General features: G+C 34.8%; 1 protein-coding gene across 3 annotated transcripts in view; it reads left to right on the top strand.

The window, feature by feature from the left end:
* VAV3 (vav guanine nucleotide exchange factor 3) overlaps nucleotides 1-21,753 on the top strand; it is a 406,390-nt gene that overhangs the window by 369,195 nt on the left and 15,442 nt on the right. For 2 of the 3 annotated variants that reach the window (XM_017502189.2, XM_017502188.2), the window contains exons 22-25: nucleotides 820-854; nucleotides 7,310-7,426; nucleotides 7,987-8,074; nucleotides 14,351-14,480. In XM_017502189.2, the coding sequence (XP_017357678.1) occupies nucleotides 820-854; nucleotides 7,310-7,426; nucleotides 7,987-8,074; nucleotides 14,351-14,480 (370 nt within the window). Of the gene's footprint in view, nucleotides 1-819; nucleotides 855-7,309; nucleotides 7,427-7,986; nucleotides 8,075-14,350; nucleotides 14,481-17,193; nucleotides 17,314-21,753 lie in introns of all 3 variants that reach the window. The other variant, XM_037729108.1, reaches the window with a different exon arrangement.

Genomic DNA, 21,753 nt, shown 5'->3' with positions numbered 1-21,753 from the left:
ATACTATAGATTTTACTGTTACAAATGAGGGAACAGTATTTTCAATCACCAAATATAAAAATCCCAGTAATAGCATGGAATGTGTATATCAAAGATTTGGACATGAGACAAACTATCTGTACTCCTATTGTTAGGGATTTTTAATCTTTGTAATCCTCTCTGTAGAATATATTTTATTTCTTATTTTTAACATTAATATACCTGCTTTGTCTTTGTTCATTTTCTAGTTGACCATCAGCAGCTACAAGTTTGCTTTCTTTCTTCGAATAGGAAATGCAATATTTTTCCCTTGTGCAAAGCTCTATGTGAGAAAATGGAAAAATAAGTATTTTCCATGCCTTTTTTCCGAATAAAAGGTTTCCAGTTGGTAGATTTTTAAGTCCTAATTTGGAATGTATTACAAAATAAGAGTCTACATCCAGTGTATATTGTTTATTTTGCATGTTTTCCCAATGCTTTGGAAAAGTAAAGTCCTATTTGGTTTTTTAAATAACGTTTTCACTTTGATTTTCTTTGATAAAATTAAATTGCCTTGATAATAAATAATAAAAGTTTCTAGTTCATATTTGCTTGGTATCTCTCCCCTTAGAGTTACAGTGGCAGTAAAATGAATGAAAGAATGAATTAAAGTGAAATGAATTGTTTTCTACTTTTCTGACATATACTGTGATTCACTCTGTATAAAATTGCCAGTGGATAGTTTCAGGACTGTGCCACTTAGGGTTTTATAGAGCTGACTCAGCTGAACTGAATTAATGATTGATTTCTAAAAGCTTCCCTTAAGTAAACTTAATCTATTTTTGCCTGTTTATATCCTAGGTGCCCAAACCAGTAGATTATTCTTGCCAACCCTGGTAAGTATTAAAAATGTTTATGTAGCTAAGTTGAAATACCATACCCTTAGCTCCAGGATGCCTTAAATGTGGGGGTAGTAAACCATATTCCATTTCCATTTGTCTTGGCTAACAGTGTTTTCAGATGTAACAAAACACCGTAATGAATTCATGTATTGCTGACCTTTCTATATCTCTATCTGAGAGGGAGGTGCATGTACATGCCTGAGTGCCCAGTTGCCCTTGACTGATCATTTAAAGTTTATAACAGCCACAGAAAGGATTGGAACATATGCATATGTATTTTATATTTTATAGATTTGATAAAGCAGAGAAAAAAAATGATTTCATTTTCTGAAACTAAAAAACAGCTCAAAAAAGGACAGTAGTAGATTCTTTTTTTAATTTTTTATTGTTTTAGAGATGGGGTCTTGCTTTGTCGCCCAGGATTGAGTGCAGTGGTGTGATCATAACTCACTGCAGCCTTGAACTCCTGGGCTCAAGTGATCCTCCAAAATACTGGGATTACAGGTGTGAGCCACTGTTCCTGACTGACAATAGTAGCTTCTAAAAATAAAATTTACAACATACAATATGGGAGCAACAAAATATGTCATAAGGATGGGGCGCCCTTACCACTTAAAGGCTGACAGTATCATTAACAAAACCAAGGAAGTGTAGTGGATGGTAATTATTAATTTTCTAGATATCTTTAACTATTAAATATATTTAGGATCCAGAATAGTTATGATTATAATAACTAATACATACTGATTATTTATGCTTTGTGCTGTACATGTTTTATTTTGTTTCTTCGACATATGTATAAGAAAAGTAGTGGTGATTGTTGTTATTTTTATGCATGAAGAAACAAAGAAACAGAACATGCAACTAGTGAGTGGTAAAGCTGGAATTCCAAGTTATGCCATCTGTACATTGCTCTACTGCCCCCAAAATACAGAATGTGGGCACATTACTCATTCTGATTTGTTTTCCTGAATTTTGTATTTGACTCCTCTTAAAAAGAATGAATCTATTTTGATTTTCTTGATATTAAAATACATGTATAAAAATGAGAGATCAGAATACATATATAAATGAAATATCCTGGGAATATATAGTACTAGTTGGGTTTGCATGTTACCATGTGAATTATCTAATTTTTTTTTTTTTACATATTCTGATTATTTTCTGTTCTATAACGAAAGCATGGAAAATCCTGAGTTACTTTTTAAAGTGTAGGAATCCATTGTGCAGGGTACAGGATTCTCCTACTCAGGCCCTACCCCACCTGCCCTCCTCTGGCAGTCACTCACTTTTGCCTTCTGTAGTTACTGTCTACCCTCCCTGAAATCCCTCCCTGGGCCTCAGCACTGAGCTTGCTGAAGAAATTGCAGCATGTTTGTGACAGAACTGGAAATGTACTTCGTTTTTACCTGATTGAAGACAATTTGAAGTCATTAGTGTCTGTGGAATTTTAAACTATAGTCCTGAAAGAAATTATATTTGGAGACCAGAGCTGATAGCATTGACAATCAAACTAAAAAGCATCAGGAACTGTTAAAAATCTTGAAAGTGCGATGATTAAGTTTCTTCTCTTACACCATTTTTCATGTAACTGGGCATTATAGTTACAAAGGTAATGGGTTGAGAGATAAATACTGCTACTCAAACTGCATGAATTTTATGAAATAAACTTATCAGGTACCTGAGAACCTTCAGGGCACCAGAGGATAGGTTTTGTACCCTTGTTTTAAAATGCACCCTTGCCAGTATGTAAAATCCTACTGAAAATATGACCAGTTATAATAATATTATTCTGAGAAAAGCAAAATGTTCAGGCAGAGGTAAAACCTTGAAAACAGGAAGAAATAAAGATATAGTAGAACTTTAAATTACTTTTCCTTTTTTCTTGAGCAACCTGAACAATCTATTTAAACTAAGCAAGCAGTTTGATGTGAAATGTCTTCTGCTAGGGAACAAAATGATCACTACCCCAGAAAATAAAACCTTCAGTTTAGAAATACTAAACTATTTAGAGAAAATTACATTGTATAATGGTATGGTAGTTCTCAAGTCACTGAGAAGTTAAGTATCATCAACTATATTATCTACTCATTATTTCTACACTTAAAACTAAGTTGTTTCCACAAGGTAAATTTTGTCTCTTGCATACAGAATGAAATAAATAGAAAATTAAGATGATTGTCTTTAATAATCTATGTTTTGGGGTATCAAAAGACAGAAAAGAGATTTGGAACTGCACACTGGGGAACTGTCTGAAAATCTGTATGCAGAACAAGAGATAGATGCCAGGGTCCCTGCCTTTTCTCTTAGGAGTCAGACAAATTGCCTTTTCCTGCAGTGGCAGGAGACACTGATATTAGAAGCTATATTATGTGGAAAAGATGAATCATATAGAACCTAGATTTGGAAAGATCAAGCCCATCAGAGACTGGGGAGATGCCATTCTGAAAACAGGGCTCTGCGTACTGAGTGATGATGCTCTCCAGCTCTCTCGTAGCTCAGGTTTAGCACCATGGCAGCTGGGTCCCATATATACATACTTCCCTGTCTTGGTATTCAGGCAGGAATTTGGAAGATTTTTGGCTAAAGAAACAAAATAGAGTTAAAAATCTAAAATCCAGACCTTTGGGTGTTTCCCAGCCTAGTCCTCAGGTGCTTATCAAATGATCAGACCTGGCCGGGCACAGTTGCTCATGCCTGTAATCCCAGCACGTTGGGAAGCTGAGGCAGATGGATCATGAGATCAGGAGTTCGAGACCAACCTTGCCAACATAGTGAAACCTCACCTCTACTAAAAATACAAAAAAATTAGCCCAGTGTCATGGCGGGTGCCTGTAATCCTAGCTACTCAGGAGGCTGAGGCAGGATAATTGCTTGAACTCCGGAGGCAAAGATTGCAGCAAACCAAGATCGCACCACAGCACACCAGCCCAGGCAACAGTGCGAGGCTTCATCTCAAAAAAACTAAAAATCAAAGATCAGACTCCTACACAATAGACCTACTTTGGTGCTCACACACACAGAGCTTCCAGTCAATCGTGGATGCATCCCTCTTCAGTAGGAACAAACAACAAAGATTAACCATACATTTGAGAAAACCCTTGAACTAAAAAAAAAAAAATAAAGAAAGAAATTTGAAAATACAGATTAGAGTGAGCAGATGACTTAAAAAAACTTTTATTTGCATCTTCAAAATTAAAAGAAAACATAAGTTCATTGGAAGTAAGCTTGATGTTTTAAAAAATGATCAAAATAAAAAGGAGTTCTTACAAGTTAAATATTGTAGAAGACTTGGAAAATAAAGTAGAGCAAATCTTCTAAAAAGTCTGAAATAGATAATATGGGAGAAATGATATGGAAACTAAGCTATTGACTCGGAGGATACAGCATTCAAGTAGTAGTAATTCCAGAAAGAGAAAACCGAGGACAGCAATTATCTAAGAAATGATACAGAAATTTCTCAGAACTGAAAGACATGCGGCTCCAAATTAAAGATGCTTCTAAAAGGCCAGGAAAATGTATATTTAAAAAACCCCACATTATCATGAAATTTTGCAGTATAGAGAATACAGAAAGAATCTGAAGGTTTCTAGGGAGAAAAAAATAGATCACATACAGAGAATTAGAAGTGGCATTGAATGGAAGTTAAAAGACAATGGATCAATGTATTATTATTTGAGAGGCAAAATAATTTCTCATCTAGAACTCTTTACCCAATAGCCAAACGGTGAATATTTTAATAATATTCATAGCCAAACTGTGAATTACTAGGTAAAATAAAATATTTTTATAGATGTGGGACTTTAGAGTGTTACACCCTGTATATATTTACAGAAAACTGAAGGATAAGCTAGTAAACCAAGGAAGAGGGAGATACAGAAGCTGGGAAGGGGTAGCAAAGAGAGGTATATTGGGACTACAGTAAGTCAACAGGCTTAGTAGAGCAAGCAGTATCAATTAGAAGAGAGTGGAGGGCTCAGAAGAAAAGTCTCCACAGAGAAAATTAACAGGTAGATTATGTGGTTGTCCTAATCCAATTAATGTAGCTATAGGCTAATTATCTCTTATTCAAAATGCTTGAGATCAAATTTCAGATTTTTTTCAGATTTTGGAATGTTTGCATATATATATGAGATATATTCAGGATGGGACCCAAGTCTAAACACAAAATGTATTTATGTTTCATATATACCTTATACACAAAACCTGAAGGTCATTTTATATAATACTTTAAATTTTGTGCATGAAAGTTTCGGCTGCATTTTGACAGCAGTCTGCATTCAAACCATAGCAATGGTGTTGAAAAATGTATTATTGGGAGGTGTATTTGGAGAATTTGGAAAGACTCTATGATAGAGACAAAGAACTTGAATAAACAAAAACATAAGCAATTTTATTTTGGAGGGCAGATATTCTTTGAATGGGCACCATGCCAAAACTGGGCCAGATGACAGCTTGGCTTTGTAGAGAAAGACAAGAGGGAGGAACAGCACTGTAAAGGAGTCAGCACAGGTGGCAGGGGGAAGATGATTTTTCTTCCTGAAATTGTCTAAAATTGATAAGAAATAGTCATCTAATTGTTTAGAAATAGATTAAGTAGAAATAAAAATAGGTACAATGTTTGAAATGGGACTTGGAGTATAATGCTGGTCTAATGGAATACTGCTGCTGCTTTTTCATTATAATTATTATAATGTAAATGGACTTTTAAAACTATGTTGATGCATAACTTTGATAAAAATGCATACACTAAATACTAATTGTGATAAATGCCATGAAAATAGGGCTACTGTAATGAGAATAATGGAGTAGGTAGTACAAGATGCAGGACAACGTTCTTTAGATGATATGGTCAGAAAAGACTCTTATAAACCTGAACAATGAGAAGAAATATTGTGTCGATAGAGGGTGAGTGTTTCCAGACAAGGGTACAGTCTGTGAGAAGACTCTAAGCTCAAAAGGAGCTTGAGAAACTCCTGGATCTGAAAGAAGGCTGGAGACTAGTTATGGAGGATGTAAGAGATAAAGTTGAAGAGAGGTAGGCATGAGTCAGATTATACTAGGTCCTAGTAGTTCATGAGTTGTTAGAACTTTTCTTTTAACCCAAGGTACCATCTTCACAAAATGCCCTTAGTTTCTCTTTTATACTTGGTGGAAACCTAACATGTCTTCTCTCAACAAACTTTTATTGAATGCCTGCCATATGCATTTTAAATGAATATCTAGTTTGTGTTGGAGGTTGATGTTTATACTGAGTTATATGAGTCTATATGTGAACCAGAGGATTTTCTGTTATATTAATTATTTGACTAACTTTGAAAGAGAACCAATCTAAACAGAATTTTTCCTTTAAGTTGTATTGGCCAAAATATCTGATGTTTCTTGCCAGGAGACTTTACACCTATATTTGATGTGAGGGGTCATTAAAGAATATTTTAAGACTGAATAAGCCTTTTATTATTATAGTTATTATGGAATTTGTTTAAGGCTAACAAAGTCTCGGGAGATTAAATTCTGGTTTTAAAAATATCTACCTTTTAAAACTAAATTTTACTCATTACTAATTTCTTAAGAAAATGCGTTATCAAAATTGTGGACTATATGAATTAATCTCATATTAAAAATAATTATTAAAAATAACTTGTCACTAGAATTTTCTTTAAAAAGACTCTTACCACAAGGTCAAGAGATCGAGACCATCCTGGTCAACATGGGGAAACCCCGTCTCTACTAAAACTACAAAAAAAATTAGCTGGGCATGGTGATGCGTGCCTGTAATCCCAGCTACTCAGGAGGCTGAAGCAGGAGAATTGCCTGAACCCAGAAGGCGGAGGTTGCGGTGAGCCAAGATCGCGCCATTGCACTCCAGCCTGGGTAACATGAGTGAAACTCCGTCTCAAACAAACAAACAAACAAACAAAAAAAGGATTTAGATTTATTTGCCATTTCAATTGTTTAAAAAAATATTATTTACTTTTGACTTTTATCTCTTCCTGTTTTCTTAAAGTTTGAGTTTTTTNAAAAAAAAAAAAAAAAAAAAGACTTAAAGGAGATTTCATTTCATAGTCTATATAGAATAGCTAAAATAAGTATGCCCGTGTATCTTATGCAGGGCAGTGTCTTCCTACAAGCCTTTTCCTTCCTGTCCCTAGGCTCTCCACAACTGTCTTTTAACCTGATACCTACTGACTCCTCTTTGTCCTGTTTATTTACTAGGTACTTAGTGGATATTAGGCACTGTTCATTTTGCTGTTGTTAGCTTTGTAGAGCATTTGTGTTTGGACATATTAAAGGACCTTTTTTCTGATTTATTTTTCTTAATGTACTTAGTATAGAATTACCAACAGCTCAGATCTGCCACTAAATTAAATATTGAGAGATACTTACTTTTAGCCTCTGTTCTCTTCCAGGTATATTATCCAAAATTTCTGTGTCATTGTGTTTTACAGGTATGCTGGAGCAATGGAAAGATTACAAGCAGAGACTGAACTTATTAATAGGGTAAATAGTACTTACCTTGTGAGGCACAGGACCAAAGAGTCAGGAGAATATGCAATTAGCATTAAGTAAGTAGGACAAGTACTTTTGCAGAAATAGATTTCCTGTTTTTATAATTGCATAGACCATCTGACATGCATAACACTGAAGTTGAAAACCGAAGTTCTAATTGCAGCAGGAATAATGCACCTATCCAGACAGTTCATTAATACTTGAAAATATCTCTTAGAAAACAGTAATAAGTGTTATAGGCTTCTAATTGGCATATTAGATTTCTTTCATAACATTGTATTTTTGTGGTTTGATTTGTATCTATTTCTAGTAAATTCTAACAGTATAAATTTCTCGATTTTTGTCTTATTTTTCTATGTTTTCAAACTGAACTTAATAAATTGAGCATAATGATTAGTCAAATCCAATCTCCCTTCTCACTTCAAATATTGGTTCTATCTTCAACCAATCTAGTAAATATATTTTGTTAATTAGCTGTCACCAGTGTATTGGCATAGGTATATATTTTGTCTGCAGAATTAATTCCTATAATGTTATTGGGGCATGCCCTCTGGTAATTACTGATTTCTACTGATTAAAAACACATTTATATTCATAAGTTATTCATTGCCCACAGGTACAATAACGAAGCCAAGCACATCAAGATTTTAACAAGAGATGGCTTTTTTCACATTGCAGAAAATAGAAAATTTAAAAGTTTAATGGTAAGCATTGATTATTTCTTTTCAATCTAGGATCCTTATTTTTCTTTTGATAGAAAGGTCATTTTAATTCTATAGTTTCTTGGATATTTGGTTAACTGAAAAATTACTTAAAGAGAATCATATTCTAATTTTGCAACACAATCCTGAAAATTCTAATTTAAAAATCTCTAAGTTTTATATTGCTCAAATCATATTCTTCATTATAAATTTTTTGCAGGTTTTAAATAACATTTCAGTCTATATTTTTATGACACTTAGAGCAATGCCAAATTCAAATATAAATACAATAAACTTCTATTTGTGTGAGTTTTGGTTTGTGTTTAAATGACACAGCAGATTTTTAATATACCTGTCTTTCCTCTTTGTTCTTCCTTTGTATCTATGCCCTGCTTCAGGCAGATGACAGCATTTTAAATCATAACACAAAAAGTTGTAATTAGTAAAATAAGTCTAACATTTAGGTTCTATTTATATAAAATGTAATAAAGTCAAATTGAAAAGATTTTTGTATTTTTCTGCTATTTTAAGTGATCTCTGCTGTGTTTCTCATTCATTACCTTGAATAATTATGCATTAACAAGGTAACATTTTTGCCACTTAACAGTTGATATTTAATAGGAATTGTATATTTAAATGGAAATAGTATATTGTCAAAACACATCAAATGAATAAGGATTATTCCCACAGTTTAAAAAAATACAACTTATTCACTCTTGTTAACGTAGAAGAATATTTCATGTTATGTCATTTAAATAATGTGTATATGTCATCATATATGCATTGCTAACAGTAAACTGTAAGTTCACATTGCCTTAAATGGTCTCAAGTGTGTTTCTTAAGTTTGGTAGTTTCTTGAGATAATGAAGAATTTGGATATAGGACATAAGATGCATTTGCACTGCTAAGTACTTTGAGTAACAATGAGAAGGACCACTCATTGATTGAACCATTAATCAAATGATACCTACTGCATCCTTCCAGAAAACATCTCAAAGCACTTTGCAGTTATTAGTGTTAACAATAAAGTTAAACTGAGTGTAAGGGAGCCTTACAAAGTAGGCCAGCTTGAATACCTTATCCAAAAATTTAGAACTGCTTCAAGGCAGGTGTCAGTGTTTTAAAGAAATTGAAGCATCTCGAGTTGAAAGATAAATAAGAAAATCTCTGTGGATGTAAAGATCGTTCCCCAGTTCAAAATCTAAGGATGGACAGCAAGGTCATGTCCTGGAAAATGTAAACTCTGTCAAATTTGTAACCAAGATCCAGGCATCTTCCCTGCTGGAAGTGACTTACATTCTGTTGAAACAAGTAGGCTGAGCACAGAGAGAATTGGACCAGAGGAGGTTCTTCATAAAATGAAAACCTGGAAAGGAGGTGGTAAGTGGATGCACAAATAATGAATGACAGGCACAGCTGAGACCTGATAAAAGCATGCACTGGGGCTCTCCACATCTCTGCAAGACACACCAGCTTGAGCCTTCACCTGCAGAACTTCCTTGGCTGGTAATGAGGCTGCTCCACGGTGTTACAGTTAATATGGGACTTAAAAAACTACTGCAGGGGAGCATCACTTGAACCTAGGAGGCAGAGGTTGTGGTGAGCCGAGATCGCACCATGGCACTCTAGCCCGGGCAACAAGAGCAAAACGCCATCTCAAAAGAAAAATAAAAAGGAAAAAACTGCTGCAGGGCCAAAGATAAATGCCAGCCTTGCAGACTGAAAGCAGCAAAAGTAACTCCCATCAGAGGAGACAAGCAAAGAAGATGAAAAGGAATAGTCACTGGAAAGGGCCAATCAATTTAGCTTTGTGTCACCTGGGTTCAGCTCAAGGAAGTTCTTCAGAAGCCAAGGTTAGATGTGAAAAGCCAGTAATACCACGGTGACCTGGATTAATAGACATGGATGCCTGAGTCTCTCTCTGCATGTAAAGCTGTGATTATAATGAAAGCAATACAGTCCCAGCATTCATAAATTTGTGCAAAAGAGCCTTAAAAGTTTATGCAATGATGTTCTCTGAGAAAGGAATTAAAAGTACTTGTCACAGTACTAAAATAGGCTTCCCTTATATGTTATGTATAAAATCTCAACAGTGCCGCTATTAGACACGTGCATATATATTTCTTTCCTCCATATCTGGGGATGTTTTGTAAGGAAGCACGGATTACAGCATGTTAAAGGGAAGGGACTAAGAATTTTAGCAAACCAAAATGAAACTAACAAACATTAGCAAAGGACGTAATTGTGAAAAGAGAAACAAGGAGCTGAAAAAAAAAATCTCAATCTCAGAAAAGCACTTTTGTCAGATTTAGCAAATAACTGGAAAAATTGCTGAAGAGGCTGCTGAACCAGTCTGAAGCTACTCCTTTTTGTTTCATTTGTGGGGCAAATTTGTATTGAGTCCTTACTGTGTGAAATCACTTTCTGGAGAACTCAGAAAGACTCACCCATTCTAAAAAGAAGCTTAAGAAGAAATAAATATGTCTATACGAAGAACCTCACAATAGAGCAGTCCTTTGAACCTAGGCTGGGAAATGCCACATTGATACTTGATCAGAAGGAATGGCTCATATTCTAGTAACCGGAACTCCTGGAAAGAGGTAGAAGGTGATTAATTAGTGTAAAGGCTCCTCAAAATCAATATCGTGCAAACTTCAAGGAGTTACCTTTTATCATGTTGGAGTCAAATAACACACTTCTCTATTATAAGGAGTGATCTGTGGGTTTGAGTTGTTATTTCTTAAGAATAGTTCAGTATCCTCTTATTATTGGTATTAGTATACTCTTCTATCTGTGAAACACAACAGGAATTAAATTTAAATCTGGAAAGTGCGTAAAACATGAGCCAACTCCAGAGCTGCTTTTAAATTAACTGGTTTCTCAATGAGAAGATTGGCCTTAGGTGGTTATGGCCTAACCTTTTTCCCTTGAGTTTCAATAGCTTGGTTAATCAAAATCTTTGTTTTTCTTAGTCATTAAATTCAAATCCTAAATGAATTTCTGTATCCAGATTACAAGGCATTAATTTTGTTCTAATTTTTATGTATGCCAGACAGTCCATGTCCAAATGCTGTTTATAAACCATCTCCATTGCCTGTTTCCTTGGTAATTGGAATGACTGGCTCTCACTCATTATTTTTCAGAGACTTGAATTGTTGACACTGCTGTGTCAGTGTGAGATAAGAAAAGCTTAGCGATTTCTTTTGTTTAGAGTCTTCTTATTTACTTGTTGTACCTGAAGGTCAATGACTGTTAAAGCAGGGGTGGATTAGACTAAAATACAGAAAGCATAAAGGCAAATTGGAAAAGATCCATGGTGACACTATTTAATTCTACCCAGTTAGAAACATGTAGGAAGATTTACCTTCATAAGAATGTAAAAAGGGAACTAAAATATCTTCCATGCTTAGTGAAGTGATAAAGAGTATTTTGCAGCTTACTAAGCTGTATGACCCTAGGCCTTGGAAAAGTCATTTTTTCTTCCATAAAATTTGGGGGTGGGTGAGTCTTAATCACCAAATCCTTTTTCAGTATGATAATTCTATAGTTTCTAGCCAAATTCATGTAAGTTGTAATTCACAGTAATTCATAGCAAAAATTATAAAATTCATGTTACCTATAACAAAATTATGTTGAAGTTCAAAGCTATGGCTTTTAATTCCCTTCAAGTTTGTTTTCAAATTTGCTAAAGAAAATAACACATTTTACTCAATTTAAGTAATAAGACTGGGAGAAAACTCTTTGGTATCATTTGTATCAGTGACACTATATATACATATAGATACATAGATAGATTTTATATATATATATGTACATATATATATATATATATATATATTTTTTATTACAGATACCTCACAAAATTTTGCTTTGTATTAAAAAAAAAAAAAGAAAAAGCAATATTGGTCACTAAGTAGAATTGAATTCTATACCTTGCCTGTGCAAAACATGTCAAAATTCACCAAAACAAAAATGCTTTCAATGGTTCTGACCATTGAAACCATTTTGGAGATACAAACTTCTACATGGATTTAGTTTCTTTTTCTCTTTATTTTTAAAGGTTAGTCTGATTCCAAATTACTTGCTTCACCAGGGACCCACATTATCTGGGCCTGAGGAAAAAAGGAAGAAGTATGTATTTTTCAAATTATAGATACAAGAATTGGAAGACCCTAACATCTTAAGTCTAAGAAAACAAAGGTCCTTGGACATCACAAACACATAGCAAAAATGACTTCACTTTTGCTTGCCTCCCTGTTTGTGTGTGTGTGTGTGTGTGTGTATTTTTTTTTTTTTTTTTNTTTAGACAGTTTCATTCTTATTGCCGAGGCTGGAGTACAATGGCGCGACCTCAGCTCACTGCAACCTCTGCCTCCCAGGTTCAAGCGATACTCCTACCTCAGCCTCCCAAGTAGCAGGGATTACAGGTGCCTGCCACCACACCTGGCTAACATTTTGTGTTTTTAGTAGAGACAGAGTTTTGCCATGTTGGCCAAGCTAGTCTCGAACTTCTGACCTCAAGTGATTAACCTACCTCATCCTCTCAAAGTGCTGGGATTACAGGCTTGAGCCACCATGCATGGCCCCTGTTTTTGTATTTACATTTGCTAGGCACTATTTGCTAATAGTATGATATAGTTAAGAGCACAAACTTTGGAGAAAGACACTAGCTATGTGACCTTGCATAAGTTTACTTATCTCACAGAGATTTGAGCATCAATGAGAATAAGGCCCATTTCATAACATTCTTGAATGAAGGTTATAAGAAGCTATGTAAAGGCCCTGGCACATGGGATAATGGGGTAGCTGCTACAATTTTTCACATGTATTCCTTGTTATCATATTATTGGCCCCATTTTATAAGTGAAATTGGAAAAATCTCCATTTGCTTTATCCAATGCTTTAGCCAAACTATGCTGCTTTTAGTTTATGAAAGGTGATCTTTGTTTTATCACCTTTATGTCTGTTTCCAGCCTGCCTGCTCTATCTGAAATGATCTTTCCCCGGTTCCTGGCTATTGCAATTTTACTAGTTCTTAAGTTTAAGCCAAGCTACTTGTATTACAAAACGTTTCATCATCCTTCCCATTGGATACACAAAACGAAGTTCTCTTTCATGCCTTTGAACTTTCCCTTCCAGTATGGGAACTCCTCGAGGGCAGAAACCTTATCTTTATAATCTCTGTCACACCCAAAACTCCTGGTACAGTGCATTCCAAAACATACTCAAGTTTTGTCCTAAATAATAAATAAATCATTGATGATTATCTTTCTCTTCTTTTGAGTGATTTTTGTACTCATTGATTTGTTTGGGGAACTTTGAACATAACCATTGAACAGAGATATTAAGTTGATGGCAGTGGTATTTTTAGAAGAAATGAGGTTTTTTTCTGTTTTTCATTTTTTGAAAGGTACTCCAATAGAAGCATTGGGTAATTAAGCTAAAAGTGATTTTGATTTTATTTTCATTTCAGATATTTATAAGAAATTTTGTATCTACAGTGCTCATTTAATGATGATGTATTTTTATTACGAATTATTATTCAGTTTCAGTTTACAGTAGAGGGATTCAGATTTGTGAAGAATCTATGAAACTAACCTGTCAAAAGAAATTTCCTGAAACCATAGTCTGAAAGATGACATGTGGTTATTACATTAGGCTTGGATGTGTTTAAGGCAAATTATTTATAAGAGAAAACTGGAATGAACTACACTGACCTCTGAGTAGCAGATATGCGGAGCTATGATGGGTACTGTACTTCATCATAAACTAAAAACAATGTCAAGCACTATTTGTGCTTTATCAACTTTTGTTTACCATGAAAAAGTACAAGTTTGTTTTTTCTGCCATTTAGAAAGAAAATAAGTGCAGGAAATTAGAAATTGCTGTATATTCAGCAAGCAGCTGTTCCTTTTATTTTGGTTTAGAAAGGCAAGTATTTCATAAATAAGAACAATAATTACTACTCTGAAATTGAGGTTTAGTAAGGTTTCTTTTCATTTGCTGCATCTGACTGAAGACTAACAGGATATTCTCTCTCCGTGAATAACAATAGGGGATATCTCATTTTATTAATGGCCTGAATAACAAGGGCAACTATTAGGTAGGTGACATGTACATCCAGACAGCAGGGAGAGATTATCATTTACTTAATCTTCCATATATATATGGGAAATTTAGCAATAAATTGGCCATCCTTGTATTTATGTGTTCAGGAGTTGACGTGTTTGAGAACAAAAGTATCCTTATCAAAAATATGTTTGATTATTTTTTCCAAAGGAACTTGTGGAGTACTACAAGCATCACTCTCTCAAGGAAGGGTTTAGAACCTTAGATACAACTCTACAGTTTCCATACAAGGAGCCAGAACATTCAACTGGACACAGGGGTAATAGAGCAGGCAACAGCTGTGAGTATTGAGAATACTATTTGCTGTCACTTAAAAATTAGAGGTGCAATAACATTAAACATCTTCATTCCAAATTTTAAAATATAACTGGTGAATGTGCTAATGTATGAGCAAGGACTTTTTTCTGGAGCTAAGTAGAATCAGATGGACCAACAGGCTTATGAATATATCTAATTATAGATCTTTATGGCAAATTAAAAATTATGTTTATGTTCAAAATTCCATCAGAAATGTAAAAGATATGTTAATATTTACATTATATACTTTTCATTAACTTTTCTATTAATTAAACTCTTTGACATGTAATGCATGTGGTCATAATTCTGTTTGAGTAGTAGTATGTCAGAAGGGCTGATACACAGCTTGTCAGTTAGACTAGTATCTCAAATCTGCTTATGTTCTATTTTAATGACTGCTTTCAGAATGTTGACATTACTAACGTGTTTTTTGGGGTGCTGGTATTTCTAAAACCATACATTAGCCACTTTCTTTCAGAATGAGTTCTGTGCCACAGCTAATCACAAAAGATTAGCATGCAAATGAAAACATGTTACAGTTGAACTGTGAATCTAAGTCAAAAACTTTTTTTCTCATTGTTTAATGTTACATAATTTTCCTGGAGATAGATATAGTATGTAACAAAAAAAGGTATCAAAAAATATCATGAAGAAGGTGTGATTTTATTCTCTTATTTTGATATCACTTTTAAAAAAACTGTTTTAGGGGAGAAATGAATACAGTTTCATTACTCTTAGAATCTTTAGCCTAAGCAAAACTGGGATATCTAGAGGTATTTGAAAACAGAATTTGCATCAGTTTAATATAACTTTATATTTTTGCCTAAAAGCAGAAACTAAAAGGGAAATAGGTAATGCTCTGGGTTTCAACAAAGTCAGTGAAGCTTTATACATTTCAACTTTAGTAAACAAACAATTTGTCACATCAACTGACATGCTTTTATATAAGTAACTTAATAGATATTCTCCTCACAGTGATCAATGAATGATGTATGCCTAAGCTCGTACAGTGAAAGCAGAGCGAACTTCATGTTAAAACTTTAAACACTTACTACATTTTATCTTGTTACTTTTTAGCCCAAGATTACTTGACTATTTTAGATTCTCAAACAGGCATAGATTTTGCTCATTCAAAAATGGAAGTTTTCCATAAAAAACAGTTTTCCTACAAATTTCTTAAAACTCCATTGAAGCTATGACATTTCCCCCAGCATGAAACATGTAATTTTCAAAGCTCTGTTTCTTTGCCTTCCCAGCAGCAAGAGATAAGAAAAGTTGCCAAGGAGGTCAGTTAGATGAGAAATCTTGTTTGAGTGGATCACTTAGCTCTAGAGAGCCTAGGAGGGAGAAGTGGGCAGACAGGAAGAACAGATGTCCCATATTAGGTAGGAAGGTCACTAACCTTCATATTTCACTCTGTGGTTTACTCCCAGCCAATTCCTCAGTGTTTAGCACATGGAAATATTCAGAGAATGTCGTCTAGCAGGGAATGAAATTTCCTAACCTAAAATTTTATCTCATGTTTAATGAAGTATTTAATGCTAAAACTTGTTTGGCAATTAGGAAGAGAATTACAGGCCCTTTTTTTTAAAAAAAAAAAAAAAAAAAAAAAAAAAGCATAGCCAGTAGAATGTCTTTGAATATCCATGCTAGCCCCAGAGAAATTTTCAACAAATAAAGTCATGGGTTCCATGAAGAATCAAATTTAAAAAATGATATCAAAATAAGAAAATAATATAAAATAAGAGAATAAAATCACACCTTCTTCGAGACTTCTCAAACTTCTCTACCCAATCTTTTTAAGAGATTCTGACAACTTAAGTCAAGCCACTAAAACTTTTTTTTGTGTAATTGTGAAGGGAAAGCAAACAATTCATTTAAAATTTTATATTCGGTAGAGTTTGGTTTTGTTGATCAGTTACTCATTCATTTGTTAAACAGACATATATAAAATACCTAACACACACAAGGCACCGTTCTGGTTCTGGGATATAGTAATTAAGAAGACAAAAGTTCCTACCTTTATGGAGTTTACATTTTGATGGGGAGACTCAGGCAAGTCTGGCTTGGAGGAATTTTATATTTTAATATGGAGTGATCAGGGACGATCTCCCTCATAAAGTGACTCAAAAGAAGGGAAGGGGAGTGGGTTAATAATGATTGCACAGTGGTTACCCTCCAAGATTAGTCATTCGTTACTGCAAAGAAGGATTACAATCTTTGATCAAATTTATGATACTCTCCCAATGTTTTATTTACTTTAGACTAACTTTGTATAACGTTAGAGGAAGAGTAAGATGGTTCTGAGGACTGAATGAGGTGCTCTATACAAAGCACTTAGCATAGTGCTCTTACATGGTAAACAAAGTTATTGCTGATGCTGCAACTTCTACTTTACTACTGCTGCTACTTCTAACTCTTATTCTAACGCAGCACTTTTCTATATTTCTAAGGCTTGAATAAATTTACTAATTATGACTTATAGCAATTTCCATCTTTGCCTTTATGATTTTTAAAATATAACTTGCTTATTTTATACCAAGTCTTGATAAAGGTTCACCCTTAAAGAAAGATTGCTTCTGTTTCTATGCATGTTGTACATCCCAGGAAGTGGTAAGGAGGAAATGCTGCATGTTCTGTCTAGGAAGATTGTGCCGGATGTCTTCATAATGCTTACCTTTGGTTCATAGCTTTAGATATGCTGCTGTCATCTAAAAATAACATTTGCCAAGCATTATTACCTTGGGATACTGGGTTGGACAGAAATGGCATCTCCGTTACTTCTAAAAGGCCTTGGAGGATACAGAGCAGGCAAGGTAAAGCTTGGAACCATTCTGTGTTCTGAGTAGAGATTGAGAATGGAAGTTCAACTCCTGAAACCTACTGTTGATTATTCTTATTATTTTTAAGCAATATAGTCACCTTGAAAAAGAAAGTCTCAGAGCACTGCACAGGCCGATGGCTTTTGGGCTAGTCTAGGTTAGAATGTTCTTAGGATGTTTACCAACTATTTTTTCAAGTATGTACAATGTGATAAGATTATGACAGGGCTATCTTATACAAATGCAAAATAACTTGTAAAAAGATATTGATTAGAATTAAGCAAGTGTCCAAAGTATTGGGCAAGGAGCATAACATTTTAAAGTTAGGAGCCCATCATAGGCTGTCCATCAGCCTGTCTCCCAGAGTGGTGGGATTTTATCTTAGTCTTTGGAATAACTTAAGAGTCATTCTAAGAAAGAAGAGAAGAGAGAAAAAGAACAAAGGGAGAGCTCAGGCGTAGCAGTGAGCTCTTGTGCTTCCCCTGGGAACTTCCGCGGCTCCAGGAAAGATGCTCTAAGGGTCTTTGTAAAAATCCCATTATTTTCCAAAATGATCATCTCAGACCTACCTTAGATTGCTTTAGGTATGCCTATAGGGCTTGTATATTTGAAGGGCATTAAATTGACTTTTGCCTTTCTTGCTTTACAATGAACACTTAATTATTTTCAGGTCTGCCAGAGTAGCTGTCTGACCTTAGGCGAGTCACTTAGCCTATCTGGGCCTTAGCTTTCTCATCTGATGAATGAAGAATGAGATTAGAGATTTTATAACGTTCTTTTAAAAATAGCATCTTAGATTTTTTATTTGTGTGTATGAGAGAAGCGGGTAAGGTAATATTAACAGATTGGCATACTAGGAAAAGTTGTATAATTAGCTATTTTGTGACCCATAAGCAGACCTAAATATTTTGCCAAGTTTTTATTTGTAGAGAACTAGCTGGGCCACAGAGTTGAGTTCGGTAATTTTTTTAAACGGCCAACACTATATTTATATAATATCAAAGTATCTTCCATAAGAACTTATTAATTACAAAAGGATAATAGTAATTGCCAAGCAATCAAAGTTAACATCACTATTACTGGGACAAAGAGATATCATGTACCTCCTAATACAATGCTCCAAGTAGGACACACCAACACTTTGATGGTATTTTTGTCCCAAAAATGCATAAGTGGAACCTAATCATGGTAAAACATCAGACAATCCCAAATTGAAAGACATTCTGAAAAATAATTCGTTTATACTCTAAAAATGTCAAGATCATTAAAGACAAAGTCTGAGGAGCTGTTTCAGATTAAAGGAGACCAAGAGATATGACAACTACATATAACATGTAGTCTTGGATTGAATTCTACCACAGGAATTGAAAAGATACATATATGCACATATATATATGTATATGTATATATTTATATGTGTATATATATACACATACATATACACAAGTGTATGTATACATATGTACGTAGAATCATATATTTTGTATATGTTATAAAATATGCATGTATATATGTTCCTCTAAAGGATGTGATGCAATTAGCAAATTTCAAATAAATTCTCTCAATTAAGAAATAGTACCACATCAATGCAATTCTCTGCTTTTGATAGTTGTACTGCGGTTATACAAGAGAAGAGAATACCTTTGCTTTTAGGGAACGTGTGCTGAGTATTTAGCAATAAGGGGCATTATGTCTGCAATTTATTTTCAAGTGGCTCAGGAAAAATGCATAGATTGATAAAGTAAACATCATAAAATGTTAACATTTGGGGAGTCTGAATGAAAAATGTGTGGAAATTCCTTTTGCTATTCTTGCTACTTTAAATCTGAAATATTTCAGAATAGAAAGTTTTAAATTGTGGAGATGATCCCATTTGCAGCTATATCTGAAGAATTGGGAGGTAATGACAGTGTCCTTCTTTCGCCTGCTTCAGAGATAGAAGAGCCTGGTCCATTGATTTCAGGACATGTAGAACACTAGCATATACTGAACAGATCATATTTGAAGCCATCTGTTCCTTACCTGTGACTTCATTGGATTTGCTTATTCAGGTATTCATCCCTTTATCCTGCAAATATTTTCAACACTTAGCATGTGCTAGACCTTGTGCTAGTTACCGGAATTATAATAGTGAATAAGATTCGCAATCTGGTGGACAGGAGCAGACAAAAACAAAGGCCTTCAATAATCACACATTTTGATAATCCTTATGAAGCTGAAGCATAAGTGCAAGGAAATGGGAGCAGGATCATTTAACCTGTAGGGTCAGAGAAATAGTTTTGAAAGTAACAGTCAGGCTGAACTCAAAGGGTCTATGAGAGCTGACAGGGTGTGGGGTGGTGACCAGTAGGAAACCTGCATAGTGAAGAGGTCGCTAGTGTGAAGGTTCATAAGCAGCAGCAGAGAACTCTGTATGTTTAAGGGACTAAAAAAAGATCAGTGTGTTGGGAGCACAGTGAGTAGATTCTGATATTTGCAGTAGGGATGCATTGAAGTTTTACAGACAGAAAATGGTGTGAACTAATTGATATTGTTTTAAAAGGTCACCGACTGCTCCTGAGGAGTGGCCTAGAGGGAGGCATGCACAGGAGGGAGATGAGTTAGGAGGCTGTTGCAGATGTCCACAAGAGGGATGAGCATGCTTTGGACATGAGTTGCATAGTGACAGTAGAGAAGGACAGTGGCAGATTTGGATATACTTTAGAGGTTGAGTTGATTGGATAAATAATTTGAGATCAAATTAGTACAAGCATGGTACATAAGTATTTGCTTTGGACAGCTAGCAAGTGACAAAACCACTGACAAACCAGGAAACAGAAGAGATAGAACAGGTTTAAGAGGAAAAGGTAATCTATTGAGTTTTGCACAGTGTTCAGGTACCTACAGATACTCAATGGCTTAGTATGCACTTGGCACCTAGGAGGGTGGTCTTGATTGAAGTTAGAATTTTATGAATGATTAGTACTTCATTTCATAGTTCACATAGAATATAGTGATGTGAGAATTATAGGCTTTTGTGTATAGGCCTAATTTCTTCTGGTCATTATTCCCTGGAGCCCTAGGAGCCAGGACCCTTTGCTTGTCATTCTCAATTGTACTTTTGCACAGTGCCTTGCATGAAATAGCCTCAGAAGAGGCTAAATAAGTGAAGTCAGAGCCTAAGGTTCATGGGAGACACACCAGATATTAGAGTGCTAAGTTGATACTGGAAAAGCATGGACATATAGGTAAGCTTGAAAACAAAATTTAGATCAGCATGTTCCTTTCAGTGTGGTGACAAATAGTGTAGCAGTTCTTCAAAGATTGACAAAGGCTACTCGTGTCATTGGAACCACATAGATGACCTTGCAGGAAGAAGTAGAAGCCAGAACAGAGCCTAGGCTGTCTCTCCCTGGTGTGGTCTCTTTCTTGCCACCCACTGTCACCATTATTCTATTCACCATCCAACAACGTGCTTATACTTCATTTTTAGTCACTATTTTCGGCAGAAACAGAAACTTGGATAATTTGTGTTATGTTTATTTAACTAGAACATAGAACATAATATAGCATTCTCATTCCTGATAATTCCTTAAATATCCTAATAATTCCTTAACTACTATTTATTAGTTATATTACAATGTAATGGGAACAATATATATTATCTTCTTCTACAGGTTCCCAAACATCCACTTAACTTAGTTTCTCCCTTGCCCTTTTAATTCAACATTCCCATATTCATCTGCCTTTATTTTCTGATCTTATTTTGTCCTCAGATTTTGTTATCTTTTCCTTGGTCATTTTGCACTTGGATTTGATATGATCTAATTTTATTCTGGTAATTTAAATATTTGCTTTAATCTCATTAGTTTCCTAGAACTGCTATAAAATTACCATAATCCAGGTGACTTATAACAACAGAGGTTTACTCTCTCACCGCTGGAGGCCAGAAGCTGAAAATCAAAGTGTTAGCCTCCATTCTTCTGGAGACTCTGAGGAAGAATCTATCCCATGTTCCTCTCTTAGTTTCTACTGGCAATCCTTGGCGTGGCTTGATTTACAGATGCATTGCTCCAGTCTCTGCTGGTTTTCATGTCACCTTCTCTATGTATCATCTCCCCTTCTCCTTTCTTATGGACAGTTATCGTTGGATTTAGGGCCCACCCAAATACAGATTGATCTCGTTTTGAGATCCTTAACTGAATTAACATCTGCAAAGACCTCTGTTTCAAAGAAAGTCACATTCACATGTTCACAGGTTCACAGGTTCTGGGAGGGCATATCTTTTTGCAGGGCCACCATTCGACCCCCTGCAGTTTCATTGTATTAATTTTAAACTTTTCTCTAATTTTTTTCCATCCTTATTCTAATTTTTCTTTTTATCATATTTATAACTTGGAGTTATAAGTAGACTTTGCATTATTAGTGCAGTCAGGCAGTCAGTGAATGGAATTT

The sequence above is a fragment of the Cebus imitator genome, unplaced genomic scaffold (assembly GCF_001604975.1).
Source record: "Cebus imitator isolate Cc_AM_T3 unplaced genomic scaffold, Cebus_imitator-1.0 Scaffold293, whole genome shotgun sequence".
Classification (NCBI taxonomy): Eukaryota; Metazoa; Chordata; class Mammalia; order Primates; family Cebidae; genus Cebus; species Cebus imitator.
Note: the sequence above shows the minus strand (reverse complement) of the source record. Positions and strands in the feature narration are given on the sequence as shown.